Genomic DNA, 18,805 nt, shown 5'->3' on the forward strand with positions numbered 1-18,805 from the left:
AAAATATTCTCATATTTTATACAGGCACTATCATTTCCATTAATTCATGGGAATTACTAAGGTTTGAATTGACAGAATAATTTAAAACAGGGTTTCAATGTGAATTTGTTCATGAAGAAGAGCTTAACACACAACTGAAGCTGGCATGACACTGTGCAAATCGGCTGGAGCTCAGCAGGAGCCAGTCTGAAAATCCAGACAGCTTTATTCCTGACGTGGGAGCACTTACGGCGTTATGACCACAAGAAGCAGATTGAGCGCAGGATGCCTTTTACGCATATGTGAGGCCTTCCTTGGCAGTGCACGCCGGCCCCATTTGGTTGGGTAAAACAGACTGTAACAACCGGGACGCCGGTATTAAGCACTGCTGGAACGTTCAGCCCACCCCCGCTCCCCGCCCGCGGTGGGTGGGGTGGCGGCACTTCCGCCCCTGTCCGTGGTGCTGAAGCGGCTCCCGCCGCCCCGGCCAGGGCCCGCCCCTAGCTGCCGCCGCGGTTCGTGTGCCGCCCCCGTCCCGCGGCCGCGCAGCGCCGGTGGGCTGCGGCGGGGCGCCATGGCAGCGCGGGGGCCCTGAGGCGGCGGCAGGGCCGGCATGGAGGCGGATTTCGCCGCCTTCGGGAGCCCGCTGTGCGGCGAGGTCAAGCGCTTCTGCCGGCGGGTGCGGGAGACCTACCGCGAGATCAAGGAGGACCTCACCCCCTACAAAGATGACCGTTACTACCGGTACGGGCGCGGTTCTCCGCCGGGGGCCCGGGGCCCTGTCCGCCCGCCGGGGCTCCAACCGGCTTCGTGCGGGGTGGGCTCAGCGGCGCTCGGCTGGGCCTCCGGACAGGAGCGGGGCCGCCTCGGGGGGAAGGCGGGGACCAGCACAGGGAGATCTGTGGCCGGGCTTCATGCGAGGACCCCCGCCGTGCACTCGGGAGCAGCCGCCTCGGCCCAGGGGCCCTCCCCAGGCAGGCGGCGCAGCGGGCGACCGGGCCCCGCAGTATCGGGCGGGCGGCAGCGGGCGCGGCGCCGCTGGTGGCGCGCTCTGCTCGGCTCGGCTCTGGGGGGAACGTGGTCCGGCAGGGCCCTGGGCAGAAAGCCTCACACCTTTGGGCTGCACCTACCCTCACGTACTGATATCCGTGTGTAGGTGATAAAAGCAGTTCTAGTCTGCATCCACCCGTGCTGCGCCTTTTCCGCCGTCATATCAAGCGAGGGGAATGTGGTCTAGGGTGGCCTTGAAGCAATTCTGGAATAGGTACAAAACTGGCTGGGGAATCAGAGCAGCTGGCAAAGGTTGAGGTCCAAATGGACAAATGCACTGGGCAGGCTTCACCCATCTTTCCTCCACGCCTGGCCCTGTCCTGTGTTTCCATGAATGACCAGTGATGGCTGAGGAGTATTAATGTGAGATGACTCAAGGCTAGGAGAGACTCCAAAGGCGTTGGAGGACTGGGATGTAAATTAAAAGAATTTTTGGATTGGAGGAAGGGTCTGAAAAAGGAGAATGAAAATCACGAGAAACAATGCCATGAACTGCACAGAGAATGAAAGCTGTTCAGCCACACATGGGTGTGTGTAAGAAAGGTGGTAGGAATTATAGTGCTTTATATACACATACATACACCTATACGTATACATAACTCTTTTAGGAGAGCCACAAGGATGATCATAAGCCTGGAGCTCCTCTCCTATGAAGACAGATTGAAAGAGTTGAGCTGGTTCAGCTGGGAGAAGAGGAAGCTCCGGGAAGACCTTATAGGAGCCTTCCAGTCCCTAAAAGAGGGCCTACAAGAAAGCTGGAGAGGGACATTTTACAAGGACATATAGTGACTGACAGAACAAGAGATGATGGGTTTAAGCTGACAGAAAGAAATTTAGAGTAGATACAAGGAAGAAATTCTTTGTCATGAGGGTGGTGAGGCACTGGAATAGGTTGCCCAGAGAAACATGGATGAAGTTGTAGCTGCCCCATCCGTGGCAGTGTTCAAGGCTAGGGTGGATGGGGCTTGGAGCAACCTCGTCTAATGGAAGGTGTCCAGAACTTCCTTGGGCAACCTGTTCCAGTGCCTCACTACCTTCACTGTGAAGAATTTCTTCCTAATATCTAATCTAAATTGTCTCACTGTTCACAATAGCAAAGACCATAGAGTGTTTGTGTTTGGAGACACTGCCTGCCAGCTGGTCAAAGTTGAACACAACCACGGCCCTTCCTATCAAGACAGTGGCTCCTTGTCACTGAGCCTTAGAGGTGTGAGAAGCCATGGGAGGTGATAAGGAGTGATGGCAATGTACCTGTGTGCATCTGGCAGCGTGATAGTGAATACTGCACTAGAACATTCAGGAGGGGAGACATAAGCCTTGAATTAACAAATCAGATGTCCCAGGAGAGGCATTTCTTCAGCTTTATTTCCAGACGAAACTTGAGCTCTCCAAGGGAAATTGTTATTAACTCAGTTTTATGACTTAAAGTGTGTACAGAGGGACTTTCTGTATTGAAAAGAGAAGATGCTACTCCACCGAATCAAATGAGCTTGTAGAGTAGTGCTAAATTGCCCTCTCTTCAGTGAGAGTATCCTCAAGAGAGATCAGCTGCAGAATGAAACAGAGTGATATTTGGCTTTTGGCAAGAAGATGAGACTCTGTGACTTAGAAGTCATGCTGGTATTTCTCTGCATTGCAAAGATCTTGACCCAAGTGACCTGGCTTAAAGTAAGTTTACTGTTAACTGTCACTGCATACCTGCTGTTCTGGTGTTTCTCATCAGTGTTATGGATGGATGTAGCAATGGCACTTGCTTTTTAGATTCCTGGTAAGAAGGAGGGTTTCTCGATCCTACCGTGTATTCTTCTCACAGCCAACTCTCACTGGTGGGCAGCATAATTAAATACTTCATCCTCTTCTCTCTCTATTTTATTCAGTATGTTTGCTCAACTTATAGATGAGCACATTTATGGATGTAATGGAGATTTTTACTGGAATTTTGGAACTTTGACCAAGGAAATGCTGTGTGGCTTGTCTTTACTTCAAGGAGGTTCTCTAAAATAATCAGGTTACTAAAAACAAAGAGTATCTTATATCAGACTAACAAAATAAAGAGATGGTAAAACCATATAAAAAGTGTGTGAGGCCATCAGCCACTCCAGTCTCCCCTCCTGCTGTCTGAGCAAAGCCATTGGGCCACCAGCTGGTGGTTGCCAATACCTCTTTGGAAATGGAGCAGTCTAGTCCATTAAGTGGTAGAGAAGGAGAGGGCTGGGGTGAGAGCTTACAAGTAATCAATATTTTCTAGAAAAAAATCAAAATTGGCTGCTGCAGCCTCACTCCTGATTCCTGTATGGACATCCTTCTCTTGAGTGCCAACAGGGAAGCTCAAAACTGGAAAGCCATGGAGCACAGCTGATAACAGAAATGGAAAACCTATAAGCAGTCCCCTTTGTGACTGGCAGGGAAACCTTTTCTTGACTGGGGGTGCTCGTTGTAGGCTCTGTGGGTATGTGGTCATCCTCAGCAACAGGATTTGGTGCAAGAGGATGACCTATCTCAGAGATGGCTGATGAAGCTGTTGCCCAAGTAACTGTCCTGTTGCTGCAGGGATGGCTGAGTCGTTTCTGATTCAGCTCAGAGGCTGTCCCAGTTTACTGACATCTTTTGGCGATGTTTTCCTTTAAAGCACGGTGCTCTTGAACATGTGGTTCAGCTGCTGTCTATGAGCAGCCCATTCTTCGGGCAGGGGCAACAATTGATGGTGGCAGGTTCTTCAGCCACCCCAGGCTACACTGTCCTCACTCCACACAACCCCAGGGCACTCATCCACACTAAAGAAATGAAGGGATGTCCATGTCAGTGAGTTTGTTCTGCCCAACAGCCCAGAACAGTCTCTATATTGTGCCTCTTGGGGTATTTCTCCAAGAGCAAGTGCTTATTTACCCAGCCATCTAGGAGAGATGTGAGAGCAGAGTTAGCCATGGCTCAGCACAGTGATCAATGCCATCTGTCTGGGTTAATAGTTCCCTTAGGGGGACATGGCACCTCATGGTAAACTTGTAACAGAGACTGTGTATTTACAGACTGATGAGTGCAGTATTAATAACCTCACTGGTAACCACAATACAAGATTGGTCTGGACTTAGCACACCTAATATTAGTCTGTGGTACATGACGAGATGTTTGGTGCAGTAGATAAGCTCAGAGAAGAAGGGAAAAGTGTTACACTCTCCCATCAGGGCTATCACAAAGTGTATCATATTTATTACAGCACCTTCAGTATTGCTCCAAGTAAGCCACTTGAATGAGCAGTTTGTTGGCTGGTATCTCTCCCTCTCACTCTAATGTATTCCTTTCCCCACTAGCATGCCTCCTGGCCAAGAGGGCAGGGCAGGGAATGCTGATGGAGATCTCCGTTACTGCACTGGGCAATTTGAAGTAAACTATTGGTATGAAAAGAGTTTAATATCGATGTTTCTAAAATAGATACATTTTTATCTATTCTGTGTGTTGTCAGTGAGGTATACAAAGCTTACCAGAACACACCAGGCCTCCCAGTCAGAGTTTCATAACCCTATCCGCTAGCTAACATCAAAGAGTTCAGCATGCTGAAAGCATTTCTGTAGGAAAGCAAGCAATTAAACCTGATAGAGAGGAGGGAACAGGAGGTTGGCCAAACAACGGGTTGTGGCCTGACAACAGGGTTGTGTAACTGTAAGTAACAACCTGGTATTCTTGAAAAATCAGTTTCTAGGTTAATGAACACATCCCACTGGCCAATCAGCTTATATAGGGAAGCACAGTGTTGATGCTGAATTTAGTAATAATGCCCAGAGATTAAGATAAAAGAGCTACAATCCGCCCTGCTTTAAATAAGGGATACATTTTAAACTCCTATCACACAACAATATGACATTTTGTACATCAAAAAGAAAAGACTATATACTGGATATCATGAAACATGTTAATTTAACTCACAGTTCTAATTAATGCTTGATGTTCCTTATATGGATAACAGAAGAGATAAGTATGGGTGATACCAATGTTCTTATTTCCTCAGCATCTTCTATTAGTGTTTCCAGTTCATTAAGACACAGCTACTTTTCAAAACATTTGGGAAAAGTTCATTCACAGTGGTTTTGCTCCTTTGGCAAGAAGAGAATAGCAGATCATTTGACTCAGCAGTAAAGAGAAGCCGTTTGTTTTTCCTTAGAGAAACTAGTGTTCACATGCTTCAGAGAAGAACACTTGAAGCTTGCAGAGAGGACTGCTGTGATAAGGACACGCTTTGTCCCACCTTCTTAAAATCTTTCCCAGGTGCTCAAAGTGCAAGTCTGTGAGAAGCCAAGGGGTCAGCACGACCTTGCTGGAGAACTGCAGTCAAATTTCCTGAAGGCTCATGCCACTTCCAGCCTGGACCCAGGTGGGATCTTCAGTGGCTGCCTCATGCCACATCTAGTATCCTTCCCTTGTTTTCCCAGGGCTCCCCGATGGGTCTGGCAACTGGGGGAGGAACCTAAATGACTCCAGTGTGAAGTACACAATGAGGGTGAGAGGGTGTGAAGCAGCAGGTGGAGGAGACGAACACCTCAGCTCCATGACTGCTATAAGTTGGCTCTGCAGCTAGAAGAATTCATCCCAACCTTCTTTCCCTAGCCATACATTTTTTGCTTGCTTGTCTGCCCACAAATATTTCTGTAGCTGCACAGGGACGGAGCAACCAATCCAGCAGAATGCCTTTTTTTTTTTCTCCTGAGTGACTTTTAACTCGGGTAATTTCCATTATTTAGTTCACCATTCTACTGCACAAATATTCATGCTGGCAAAACCCAAAGAGCTGCCAAGTGGCTGCATTTCACCTTTTGTCACTAAAGCTGTAGGTATGAGCCAAAAAATGTATAAACTGGTCATGAAAGTATAGCGTTGATGCTAAGGTGACTAGTGTAAATAGAATCCCAGCTGAGCTAGCATTCAGCCTGCTTTTTCACAGATCAGTCTGCTTCTTCTTGCAGGCCTCCTTCTCTATACACTGTTTGGGTTTCTACACTGGATGAGGCAGTATTTCACCCCTGTGCCACTTCTTGCAAATAGGAAGGCAGAGTGAGACTCTGATTGACTCTGTGTTTGTGGAAGGAGTGGGGTTTCACAGTACCTTCCTTCAGAGTATTTAGTTTGCAAACTCAATGGCACTCTTTTCACAAAACGTGGAGGGTGCAGAATCTGTGTTTACAATGTATTCACAAGCCTTTGAAAGTTGGTAGAAGGCAAAGAGAGACGCGTTCCCATCTGTGTCGCTAATTGAAGTGAGCTGGATTTCAGGCTTTTTCAAGCACGTTTACAGGCTGGAGAGGGTCCAGAGAAGGGCCACAAGATGATCCAGGGACTGGGAAACCTGCTGTATGAGGAGAGGCTGAGAGAACTAGGTTTGCTCAGCCTTCAGAAGAGAATGCTCAGGGGAGACTTTATTTCCAGGGAAGACCTTATCACCATATTCCAGTACTTAGAGGGTGGGTACAAAGAAGATGGAGACTCCCTTTTTTACAAGGAGTCATATGGAAAATGCAAGGGGTAATGGGCACGAGTTACTCCTGGGGAGATTCCTACTGGACAAAAGACGAATTTTTTTCACAATGAGAACAGTTAGCCATTGGAATAATCTCCCCAGGGAAGTGGTGGATTCCCCAACACTGAACACTTGTAAGATTCAGCTGGACAGGGTGCTTTTGACAAGACTAGGTCTCTCTGTGCTTCAATTTCCTACCTATGCAATGAGAATGTATTTTTGTTTTGAGGAGAATAATGTCATTCACCTTAGTGGGACACCTGAATGCCAGAGCCATCATCCAGATAGCTCAGACGTGTGCACAGAAATGGCAGCAGCATGCAGCTGTACTTCGTAGAACACTGGAAATGGTCACAGATACTGTAAGCACCATTCTGTTGTTTTCTGGCGAGGGAGAACTTGTTGGAGAAGCCTGAAGTGTGCTGAAAGCTACACAATGCATATCATAGTCACCTGTGACTTAATGACCTCAACTTGTGAATTGCAGTGCTGTCTTGTTCTGAGCAAATGCAGTTTGTTGTGTTGCTCTGACTACTGAAAGCTTTATTTTCTGCCCTACAGCAGTGATTCTTGTTGATTTAAAATTTGTAAATTACTTTCTTACATCACTTCATATTATGCTTTTCTCAAGACAACCTTTTTATGAGATTACTAAGTAATCATCAGTGCTATAAATCACAGATCTAACTGATGGGATAAACACCATTATCAATGACTGAATTAATTCCCAGCATGTTTCTTTTAGCTTCAGGGGTGTTACACAAGAGACATACTTCATCCCACCGATCACCAGGGATTATATGAATTACCCGTAGGGCAACTGAATGAAATGAGTAATATTATTAATGTGAAGTACCTTTTAAAAGTAATTGCACTAAAACTGCCTTACCATCTAAGTAAGCTTTTAATGGAAGTATTCGATTGTTGAAGAGCTGAATTTTCAAATTACATGTTGACTGATCTATCTAAATATTTCTGAGGTCACACTGAGATGGCTCCACCTTACGTATACGACAAACACCAAAGCCAGGAGGTCACTCCGGATTTTATCCTCAACTAGGCACCAGGTATCCCCACACGTTTAAATAACTAAAATGCTGACTTTCTATAAGAGCTATCAAAAATTAATACAAAATGTAACTGTGCAAGCCCCTAGAACTGCCTGGTTTTCACCATCGCTCCCCAGTGGATAGGTTGACAATCTTTGCTGCTCAGTCTCGGGATGTTTAATAGGAAAGCAGGACAAACTTCATCTCAGCATTTGTGCAACAGTGAAGTGGTGTGAGGTATGATCTGGGGATGTTTATTAAATAGCGTGTTTGAAGTAATAGCTTACTCCTAGCATTTCATGTCCAGTGCTTGTGAGCTGGCCGGGTTCTCTGTGAGCATGATGCATTAGTTGCCTCTTGAATACCACTAAGCTGCATGCAGGTGACTGCAGTGATGGCATTTTCAGCCCATGTAAAGTCATTGCCTTTTCCCATCAGGCTGGGGGAAAAAAATGAACCGTTTACAAGCCAGGCAGCTGTCTCCAATGGGCACTGAACACGCATGTTGGGTGTGGGTAAGTCACATCGGTCCTTATGCCTGAAAGGGATTGAATTTTATAACCCTTTCCCCCCCCCCCCCCCTCCTTTTTTGTTTAAATGAATTCAACAGCTCTTCTCTGTCTTACGTATTTTCTAAGCGTAAATGTCCCTTTGACGAATGTGGTTGCTGCTACTACAATACAAGCTGGGAAAAGGCCCTGGTATGTGTAAATCACAGCTGTCCCCCCAACATAACGAGGTGTTCAGCGGCCAAGGACGAGCCACACTTTCGCACCCCAGGCCTGGTCACTGAGGTGGCGCTTCAAAGCACCGAAGCTCAGCGCCGGGGCCAGCTGCTTCCAGAAGCAGCTCGCTCTCCCTCCGGCGGCAGCTGGGGGCTGCCTGGGCGGGCCGGGGGCCCGCGACCGCGCCCCTTGCCCGCCCCGGCTGTGGGAACGCGGCGGTTTGCCGCTCAGGCCGCAGGCCAGGCCCTGGCCACCGGGGCGCGACCCGCAGAACGCGGCCCGTGTCCCCTCCGGCTCGCCGTAGCGCCGCCGCCAACAGTGTCGCCCTTCGGCCTCGCGGCGAAGGAGTGGCGGGTGTTATCGTGACGTCTCCCGGGTCGCGTGGCGGGCGGGTGACGCACGCGGAAGCCGCCGCGAGGCACCGCTCACGATCGTGCCACGGCAGCGGCGGCAGGTCCCGGGCGAGGGCGGGGGGCGGAGGTGCCGCCCCCTCCGCGCATGCGGCGCCGGGATGGAGCCGTGAGTGGCGGGGAGGAGGAGAAGGAGGAGCGGGAGCGGGGTGGTCGCGTGTGCCGGGCCGGGAGGGGGTTCGCGCTCCCCCCTCGCGCTGGCGGCCGGAGTAGCCGTTGAACGGCCGGCGGGGCGCGTGCCCACGCCTGAGCGGGGCTGCCGGCGGTCCGCGGTGTTGGGGGGGGGGGGGCGCCCACACCGAGCCGAGGCTGCCGGGACGGGATGTGCTGCTTGGCTTGGGTCCGCGTCCGCGGCGGGAAGAAGAAATGCCTTGCGCTGTCTGGGCGCAGTGATTTAAGCTTCTCTATGAAGAGGTGAATCCCGTCCTTCAGTTTATACACGTTAATTCCTATTGAGGAAATAAGGTCACCGGGGGTTAAATCAGTGTGTCTGAGGCTGCGGTTCGGCAGTCAGAAAACCCGAGAGGGACTGTCCACTTCACTTAGGATAACGCTGTGCTTTTTTTCTCTTCTGCGGTGCATAGCCCGGTCTCTTATCTCCACTCTCATATTAGATCTGTTAAGGAAAAGCAAAACTTGTTTTCCCGGATATGTCTTCGCTTGGACAGAGCCACAGTCATGACTAATTCAGTCTTCAATGAGTACAACAAACAGGACATGTAAAAAAGAAAAGCCAAACCCACCCCATGCACACAAGCTGTTTAGCATAGTCACGGTTAGCTGTCAGTCATCCTATAAAAGTGCTATGTAGTATGTTAATTGTATGCATCCTTTTATAGAGTCATGTGCCTCCTCATTAGTTATTAACCACTGTGGACTGCATCTGCACAAAATTCAAGGTCTCCTGAGGGACAACAAAGCAAGCAGTGTCTTTAAGAAGGTGTGATGTGTACAGACAGACCCAGTACTGTGGTTGTAGGTAACATCTGTAATAATTCAAATCAGACTGGTTTTGATGGTTTTATTTGGGAGCGAGCCTAAAATAGAAAAGAGTGTTTGGAGGCAGTATGACAGAGAAGCTGCTCTGTGTAAAAGTAAGTTATTTCTGATTTTAGTATGAACTCTGTGCTACCTACTGTTTAATCCCAATTTTGTCACAGCTTTCCCATCTGTAAAGTGGGAGTCTGAAGTGAAAACTGCCGTATAAGAGACTGTTTTTCTTGATGGTCTTTACTCTGGTTAAGGCTGTGTTGTGCAGGCATGAGAGGCTATTTGAAATGAGGAATAGCCTAAGAAATATTTTGCTTACCCATTTGAGCCAAAGCTTTACTCATAGAGCAAGAGTTAACTTACCTCTCCATTTCGTGTGTGAACGGCTACTGGAAGACTGCAGTTGTTATGACAGTGCATTTCCATAGTTCATTCTAGCACAGGTTGCGTTAGTGCGGTTGAGCCTTTACTGACTACTATTTGAGATGTCTAAGTATAATGTTTTTCTGTTTGTAGCTCAGTGCTTTCTGCTCCTTTGCAGTTAGTTTCAAACATATCCAGTTTAATTATAGACTGTTTAATTCGTGTCTGAGCTACGATAAAACTCAGTGCAGGTGGAGGAAGCTGCCTGAAAATTCTGTAGGCGCTTGGATGACCACTCCTGAGCTTTGGACTGCCTTGGCCAGGCCAAATAAAGCATCTTCTGTTGATGAAGCAAAGCACAGTTCTTTACTCATTTGAGCAGGTGCTTCCAGAGTGAGTAGCCTTCTTCATTTTTCCTGTAAATGCCTTTCAAACATTATATTCTTTGTTAGGCCTCTCAGGTGTCAGAAAGCTGTTAGTGGGGATCATCAACTTGCACTTACATAGATTAATAAACTTTATATAGTCTCTTTCCAAAAGGCAGGTGTTCGACAATAGAATGTACAGGAAGATAATGTAATCTGCTTGCTTTGTCAGCTGGTGATAGGTTGATAAGAGACACTTAAACCACACAAAAAAATTCTGTTACTGTAGCAAGGAGCAATCACCCGATGGGAATGCTGTTGTTTGTTGTCATGATAAATGCAGTTAAGATTTGGCTGAGTTCTTACATTTGCTTTTACAAAAAGTGTCCATGTTGTCTTACTGACCTGTAAAGTAGCACAAACCATCAGTGGCTTAAATGAGGCTGCAGGAGTTTCTCTTCAGAAAAAGGGAAAACACAATGTTTTCTGGTCTCTTGTCTTTGTTAAGTGCCAGTATGACTGTTCTTAGGTGGGTGTGCACCTACCCAATTTGACTTTTAGGTGTTGCACTGCCTGGAGAGGAGTTGGAATAAAGAATGAGGCAACCTCTGGAATGTGTTTCTTGGAAAGCTTGCGAGCACATCTGTGCTCTGGCATATGAGTAATGGAAGGTGATAATTACCAAAGGCTGTAAAACTGTGAGTGTTGGCTGGGTGGCAAACTCTGGTAACTTTTCTGTAAGGACTTTGGAGGTGAAGCTGCTTTTCATGTTCACATTACGCATTTTGAAATATCTGTAAAAATTTGGAATTAGGAATCTTATCAAAAGAACTAGGAGTATGTGTAGGAAGTCAGAAGTGTCCTGCATCAGGCTGTAGCTGCCCTGATGTAAGGTGTTACAAACAGCACAAGCATATGTGATACTTTTCTGCATGTATCTGATACTCTTCAAGTCCTCAGCAGTTCTCAACCCATGGACTTTCCCATCCAGACCTGGTTCTGTATATTGAAAGTGATTCTCAGTGCTGTCTCACAAAGCATTTGGTATGCACTTGGACCCTTACAGTTAATTTAGGCATACCGGCATTTATGTACCATTTTTGTATATGAAGGATTTTCTTGTTAAGATTAGTGTTTTGGTCTCTCAAGATACATCTTGATGCATAATATCAATAGGCAGACAGGGAATACCAGATCCTCCGGGTAACTGAAAGAGCCCTTGGAACAAACACGAAAATGTACCTTAGTTAGTTTAGTACTAGTACAGATGTAATAGCTTTAAAGAAGTTTAAATGCATGAAGGCTGAGATTTTAAGATGTTGATTTAAGGAAAATACTGTAGTTATATCCCTGGTAATATATATCCCTGTCAAATATGTATCCCTGGTAAAATATATCCCTGTACAGACAAGTTCTGGTTTGAAATGCCTCTATTAATTGGCATTTTTCAAAATCAACTTTAAATAGTGTATTTAGTGTCTGTGAGAATTCTGTGTGATGGTCTCTGTGACAGAGATCTGATCTGTCCCTGTTTATGACTGTGTTAATTTAATGTACAATTTACCTTTTTTTTGCCTACATAATCAACTGTTAGGACTTCATAGGCTGCTGTGTTTTTGCTGTGCCTAACAGCATGTGGCAAAGCAAGTTACACTCTGCAGGTGCTATGGCTGGAATCCTGTACAGCCAGTTTGTTCAAACTTGTAACATTTACAGTTACTTGCTTGTAGTTCTCATTACTTCTGTTGAGGTTTCCTCCCTTCCTGGTCTCCTTCAGGACCTAAATTAAGCTTTATGTCTTTCAATCTTTATAGTAAAGGAATAATGTAATTATTTTTGTAGTGCTTCCTTTGGAGAGAATGCAGTGGTTCTTAGAAAACAAAAGGTATTAATAAATCTTTTTTACTGGTTTAAAGTGAATGGTTTGCCTTGCTTTTAAGGGCTGCCAGACATGCACGCTTGCGGTACCTGGTCCCAGAATTCAGGCTGGGCTTATGGAAAGGATTCCACCACCTTTTCTGCATTTCTTCGTAGTGTGGTTCATCAGGAAGAGCACTATTCAGCTAGTGAAAATAAATTTTATTCCAAGCTGAAAGGGAGCACTGTCATTAAAGTCTTACGCTTTCATTTCTTTCCATGATGGTGCTCATACAACTTTATCAGAAGACAGCCCCACCTCCAATCCTATAGCTTTCCCATATAAACTGTACAGCTTTCTGTGATCATGCCTACCGGAACAGCAGCACAAATTGGCTCTACAGTGGCTCAGTTACACAGTGTAACTAAAAAAGAAATGTTGGCTGTATTTTGAAACATGGGGGTTTGTCATTTTTCGAACTACGCATTTAAGAAAAAGGGAGATAGAGGAGGGATACATTATGTAGGATCACGTCTTTGATCAACTTTCCTTTAAGCTAACAGAACAGAACAATGCAGTTGGTCCTTTCCATACTTTGTTTGTCTTTAACTTAAGGATAACCACCAAACAGCTGTGGAAGAGATGTCATTGCTTTTATGTATATTTGTATTTAAGTGTCTAATAATGAACTTAAGTTCAGGTTTCTATTTTCCAAGCTTTGGTAGCCTTCAGGCAGGAATGCAGGATCTGAGCATCTAGCAGATTTACTGTGTGTTAGGGGTGACCCTTCAGGGAGGAAGTGTAGCTCTAGATATAGGGTGCAGAAAGCTCATCAAGACCCTGTGCAGGTAACTGAGTTGTTAAGTGATGTCAGTCCCCTTAGGTTAAGCTGTCATTGCAGGAGACATAGTATTTGAGATGTTTAACTTACTAATGTATGAACTAAAACCACTTTTTCTTGCTCTAGAAATGCTTTTTCAAGCTCAAGTCCTAGGACAGTAGAAAATCTTGGCATAAAAAGAGTGGGCAAAATTCATACATTTTGGGGCATGACGCCCATGCATGTGTATACATATGTCTGATAATTCCTAGCAGTTACCCTTGCTCTATAAAACAGCCTTACTTTTTTTTTTCCCCCCTCAGTGTTACCTCAGAGTTTGGTTTAATTTTCTGTGTGAGGAATGGATGGGGCCAGTTCTCTCCCTCCTTTTAAAAGTATGACTGACAACTAATACATTGCTTTCTTTTGCTTCCTGTAGGCTGGCACCTATGCGATTATATACACTGTCCAAACGGCACTTTGTTCTGGTCTTTGTAGTATTCTTTGTTTGTTTTGGTCTGACAGTCTTCATAGGAATAGCAGGTAAGGATGTTGTATTTTTGTAAGATTACAGTTCTTGTATGCTTTGTCTAAACCTGTTAGTATTTACAGATGTATTTAAATGCTAATGAGCTTACTGCCCCTGGGGTGTCTGAGGGAGCATTATTTTTCACAGGGAGGGGGAAGTGTTTCTTCCATCTCATTTTCTCATAGGAGTACTACCTACACAGATTTGGTGTTTGCAGCTGCCTTGCAGGGAAGAGTCAGTAAAGTAAAACAAAACCAGCCTTATTGTAATGTATTTTTTCAACAGAAGTTTCTTCTGTGTATTTCAGTCTGCAAAATGGTGGTGCTAATAGCTAGTTCCCCCCCCCCGTGGAGGAAATTGATAACTGTTTGTAAAGCCTTCCAAATGCTTGGGTGGTAAATGCCACAGAAATACAAAACACTTTAGTAATGTAAAAAATACGTATTTCTGTTGTCAAACCAGAGCTTCGGTCTCTAGTTACAGAGACCTTTGTGGGAGTCATGAGGCAATCTGTAGGCTAAGCACTTAGTGCCTGGATACTTGTCCTGGGAGATCAGAGATCATTCAGTGCAAGTCTGGTCGATAGAGACGCAGAGTGTCATTAAACAGATGGAAAGCGTGGGAGCCCTCTGTATTTCATGCCAGAGAGCTTCTCCAGGTCTAAAATGTACTTGCAGAAGAAGTCAGCATGCTGTCCATGCTATATTAGTAAGCTAATACTCTGCTGTCAGGGGAGCTTTTTTCAGCACAGAAGTTAGGGAGAGGGGGAGGATTTGTACTCAATAAGCAACCTGCCCCCATATAAGAATTATAAGGATGTTACCACCTCCCCCCGCTTTACTGCTATTTTCACGTCACCCAGCAGGTTCTCCTGTGCCACTGTCTGATACCTCTTGACCTGCCTGTAAGGTTGTCTCTACCACTGCCCTGTTCTTCACCTCCTTCTGAATGAGGCAGGCTGCCCAGGGACTCATCTGTTTCTGCCTGCCTTGGAAAGGGGGGTTAATTGGAGGCAGCTGTTTGGGCTTTTTGTGCCCATCTGTGCCTTATAGGCAGTACATTCTTCATAATAGCATTAAATAATGAAATTTGTTTATGTTTGATTTATTGTAGCAAACTAAGTTCCAAACAGACTTCCAGTTCATAAAGGTTAAACTGAAATATTCCTGTGATTTTCCTAAGGATACTTGCTGAAGGGCGTTATTTGGCCACTAAAATCCCATATAAACACATTTGCAAAGATTCATTTTATATGAATGATAAAGGGAAAAAAAATCCCTGGAATAACTTGATTTAGTGTCATTTTGCTATTTGGCTTAAAAAGTGAACCATATTTGTACTTGTGTATTTATACTGCTCAGTTGCAAGAAATGAAAGCAAGTTGTTTTGCGTAAGACTAGGCAAAAAGCAGTGCTCCTGGAAGAGAAAACTAAACATTTAATTCTTAATCGGTAGGAGAACCTGAAAGAGAGCTATGTTAGTGTGTTGCATTGTGTCTGCGTGCAGCTTGATCTGATGATGTGGTTACCCTTTGGTTCAGGGGACTTGACTGCTGTAAGCAGCTCATATATACCCTGCTGCTAGGGTGCCAGGATTCACCTACAGTCCCCTTTCAGGAATGGATTTAGGATTTTTGTCCTTGTAAGACTGGTTTGCTGGATAGTTTTGTTGACAGAGCATGAACACAGTTCATTATTATAGCTTAATTATTTTTAAAGTAATGCTCTTTACCTTGGGAGAAGACTCACTGAATACTTACAGTGATGTTTTTTGAGGCTTTCATTGACAGGTCCTTGTTGCCTGTGAACAGAGGGGCACTAACAACAGAGTCCTCCCTCATTAAAGTGTGCAGTCTGAGCAAAACTCACCAAACCCCCTTACATAAGTGAAAATGTGGGAGATGCATCCATATTTACTGTGCCACTTGACTATGCAATTGCCCATACTCAACATCTCTTATCTGCAGTTTCATAAGCCGAGCAGAAGTCTTGGTTTTCATCTGAGAAGACAATTTAAGGTAGCTGTTGTTTTTCAGTTCTTGTAACACAAGGCAGATGCAGACTTGTTGTTTTCCTTTTTTTTTCCTCCAAGTTACACTTTTCTTTCCCTTTTCCCAATAGGTCTGTGTCAGTTTTGGGGTAAGACAAGTGCAAGGAAAATCCAAGGTGCAGAGCTCATTTTCTGTACCTGTGTAGTTCTTCTGTTCACCACCTCAGTGTGGTTCTTTGCTTTCAGATGTCATTCTGTTAACTGAGCAAGACTAAAAGAAAAACAATAACAGTATAATTAAATCACCATATTTTAATAATATGACCACAGCATTGTTTTGATGTGTTGGTTGCTAGAAGAGTAGAACCTCATAATTTATTTTGTTATGGTTGCTGCTCTTAAAAACTGGGACTGTGATCTCTTTCCCCCAGTACTGGCTCATGCCTTCTGGTAAAACCCCCCAACTTCTAAAAAGGGCTCATTCTGTTGGGTTTGTTAAGGCTTAATTACTGAAATACAATGAGTCATCAACTATGAGCACTTACTGGATTTCAGCTGTACTGTTCAAAACAAAAATGCCATCCAAAAATTTGCCCTCTTTATATGTACTCGAGAACTGAAAAGTTCAGTGATGTGAAGCTGACTTTGTAGTGAGTGGCTGTTAGTGAAGCTGAACTGTAATTCTAATACAACATTTTGAGTGTGATGGGTGAAATTCTTCAGTTTTCCATTTATAGTTTGTAAGGTTGTTAATACTGTAGTCAAGTGGTTGTAGAAGCCCAACCAATGCTGCATGTTTAGAGCTGTCATGACAGCTAACCTGAAATACTTCTTGCACAGAATGATCCCATGTTGCTCGTTTGTAAACTTCCTTCTTTTCCACAGTTTCTCTGTAGAAACTTTGAAGTTCACATTTTTTGTGAAAAATTGCTTTTCTTTATATTATTTTTTAATACTTAAGTTTGTGGCTGAAACAGCCTGTTTTGAGAATTAATAAATTACATTAAATTGCCAGACCAAATATGTAAGGGGAGAGACCATTTAGGCAGAGAAATTGTACTGTGGCTGGGAAGCCTCTAGAGTGACCCAAATGCACACGCATACATCCTGCCTGTGTCTCTACATGCTATACATCTCTTCCCTGTCTGTTCACACCCCGGTATATAGATGCAGACCTTTTCCTACTCTTCCATTTAATTTTTCTGGTTTAGACCTTTCATATATATATACACAGGCATGCATGAATACTCTTGTGTATGTACATACACACATGCATTCCTCTTCTCCCCAGTATCTTGTGTTCTTGCATACCTAGGGCAGCTAAGGGGAAACCATACTGCTGTCTGCAACAACCTTATCATAGGGTACTCAGAAGATATGGCTAGGCTGTTCTCAGTGGTGCATGATAATAGGGTGAGAGGCAACAGACAAGCTGGAGCACAAGAAATTCCAGCAAGATATTAGGAATTTTTTTTCTACCATAAAAGTGGTTAAATCCTTCTTTACTGTGAGAGTGGTGAGGTACTGGAATGGGTTGCCCAAGCAAGTTGTGAATGCTCCATCCCTGGCAGTGTTCAAGGCCAGATTGGGCCGAGCCTTTGCTGACATGGTTTAGTGTGAGGTGTCCCTGCCCATGGCAGGGGGTTTGAAACTAGGTGATCTTAATGTCGTTTGCAACCCTAACTGTTCTATGATTCTATACTGGAACAGGTTACCCAGGGAGGCTGTGGGAGTCTCTGTCCTTGCAGATGTTCAAGATTTGATAGCAGCCTGATCAATATGGTCTAATTAGGCAAAATGGTGGACTAGATAGCCTCTGAAGGTCTCTTCTAACATAAATTATTGTTTTATTGCTTCCCATTTATTGCATACAGAACTAGAGGTAGGGTGTGAGTGGATGGATGCTGTTGATGAGTACTTGTGTGTTGTCTGTATGCAAAATGATTGAAGGAATGGTTGCATAAAAAGTCTGGCAGCAAGCTGAACCATCTACTATAATTGGACATGAAACTCTATTGAGTAAACAGATTGTCTGTTTTAGCAGGAATTGTTTATAGAACTTTTCTGCAATTCTGTTTATTTATGCAACTATATACATTATATATTACAGCCTCAGATTTCTATAGGAAAGGGGGGGGCCAGTCTGAGTAGACTGAGAACTGTTCCCAACCAAACACATGGGTATATTGGCTTGTACAGACTAATGCAATGAAAACCAAACACTAGGCAGGAAGTACTGTTACTGTGATTGGACACATAATTGTGGTACTCATACATAAATTCACCCAAATGCTGTGAGAAGCGTTTGCCATGGTACCCAAGCCTTGAGTGCAATGCATTATGGATACAATGCTCTATGTAGATCAGGTAACAGCAGTAGTTTAGCTGTAGAAACTTTATAGTGCAGTTAAATATGCTGGTTTCTCAGGTGGGTTTTGCAGCCCTTGTTGAGCTTCAAGGTGCTGTAACAACAGTGTTAGCTAGCTTAGCTAACTTAGCTACCTTTTTCTGTAACTGAATACTTTCATAACTGCAGTATACAGCTTAGCTTGGCAAAATTACTGTGTGGGTTGTTGTAGCAGTTTAGAGTACACATGCCGGGCTTCTGACATGGAGCTCTTGATTTATAATTTACTTCCTATTTAAACATGATTAGAAATCCTATGGCAGAGAAGCTTAAAGAAACATTCAGGCCAATTTTATTAATGATACTGAAATGTCTTAAGTGATTTATTTCTCCATCAGCTTAAATACCTGAAAAGTGGGATACTATTTACCTGCTTTGCATGGAGATGTTTTTGAAGTCATGTATTTACGTCAGTAATATGAATACTTCAGTATTGTTTTCTGTCTTCTTTCTTATGTGTTGTGTAGGCCCTAATGTAATCGAAACTTCTGTAGCAAGAACTGATTTAAATAACAGCCTAAAGGTAAGAGTTAATAAATAACGTTGGATTACAGGAATGGCTTTATTTGATGTCAGTAATGTTGAACATTTCCCCCATCCCCCAATTATTGTAAGTATTTAATTTTTTACTGGGAAACCTTCACATTTGTTTTCTTGAAAGCTCTCGTAGTTGGGTTCTCACTTCTTGCATTTTTATTTCTGTCTAGCTCTGTACTGTCAACCTAGTATCTGAAGGAATTTTGGTGAAAGTGCTAAGAAGGTTTT

General features: G+C 44.4%; 2 protein-coding genes across 4 annotated transcripts in view; one reads left to right on the forward strand and one right to left on the reverse strand.

Moving 5' to 3' along the window:
* Nucleotides 1–503: 503 nt before the first annotated feature.
* The window catches only part of TMEM181 (transmembrane protein 181), a 34,420-nt gene continuing 16,118 nt past the window's right edge, over nt 504–18,805 (forward strand). The window contains exons 1-3 of one of the 3 annotated variants that reach the window (XM_061378244.1): nt 504–723; nt 13,555–13,658; nt 18,508–18,563. In XM_061378244.1, coding sequence (XP_061234228.1) covers nt 593–723; nt 13,555–13,658; nt 18,508–18,563 — 291 coding nt within the window. In that variant the 5' untranslated portion in view covers nt 504–592. Of the gene's footprint in view, nt 724–8,649; nt 8,829–9,673; nt 9,814–13,554; nt 13,659–18,507; nt 18,564–18,805 lie in introns of those variants that run through there. The other 2 variants (XM_061378245.1, XM_061378246.1) reach the window with 2 other exon arrangements.
* The window catches only part of ZC2HC1B (zinc finger C2HC-type containing 1B), a gene marked incomplete at its 5' end in the record, with an annotated part of 264,177 nt that continues 261,856 nt past the window's right edge, over nt 16,485–18,805 (reverse strand). Inside the window, one exon of the mRNA XM_061378453.1 lies at nt 16,485–16,500. The remainder of the gene's footprint in view (nt 16,501–18,805) is intronic.

This window comes from Neopsephotus bourkii, unplaced genomic scaffold (genome assembly GCF_033783945.1).
Source record: "Neopsephotus bourkii isolate Nb327-2 ecotype Australia unplaced genomic scaffold, CSIRO-AGI_Nbou_v1 NB_1765, whole genome shotgun sequence".
Lineage (NCBI taxonomy): Eukaryota > Metazoa > Chordata > Aves > Psittaciformes > Psittacidae > Neopsephotus > Neopsephotus bourkii.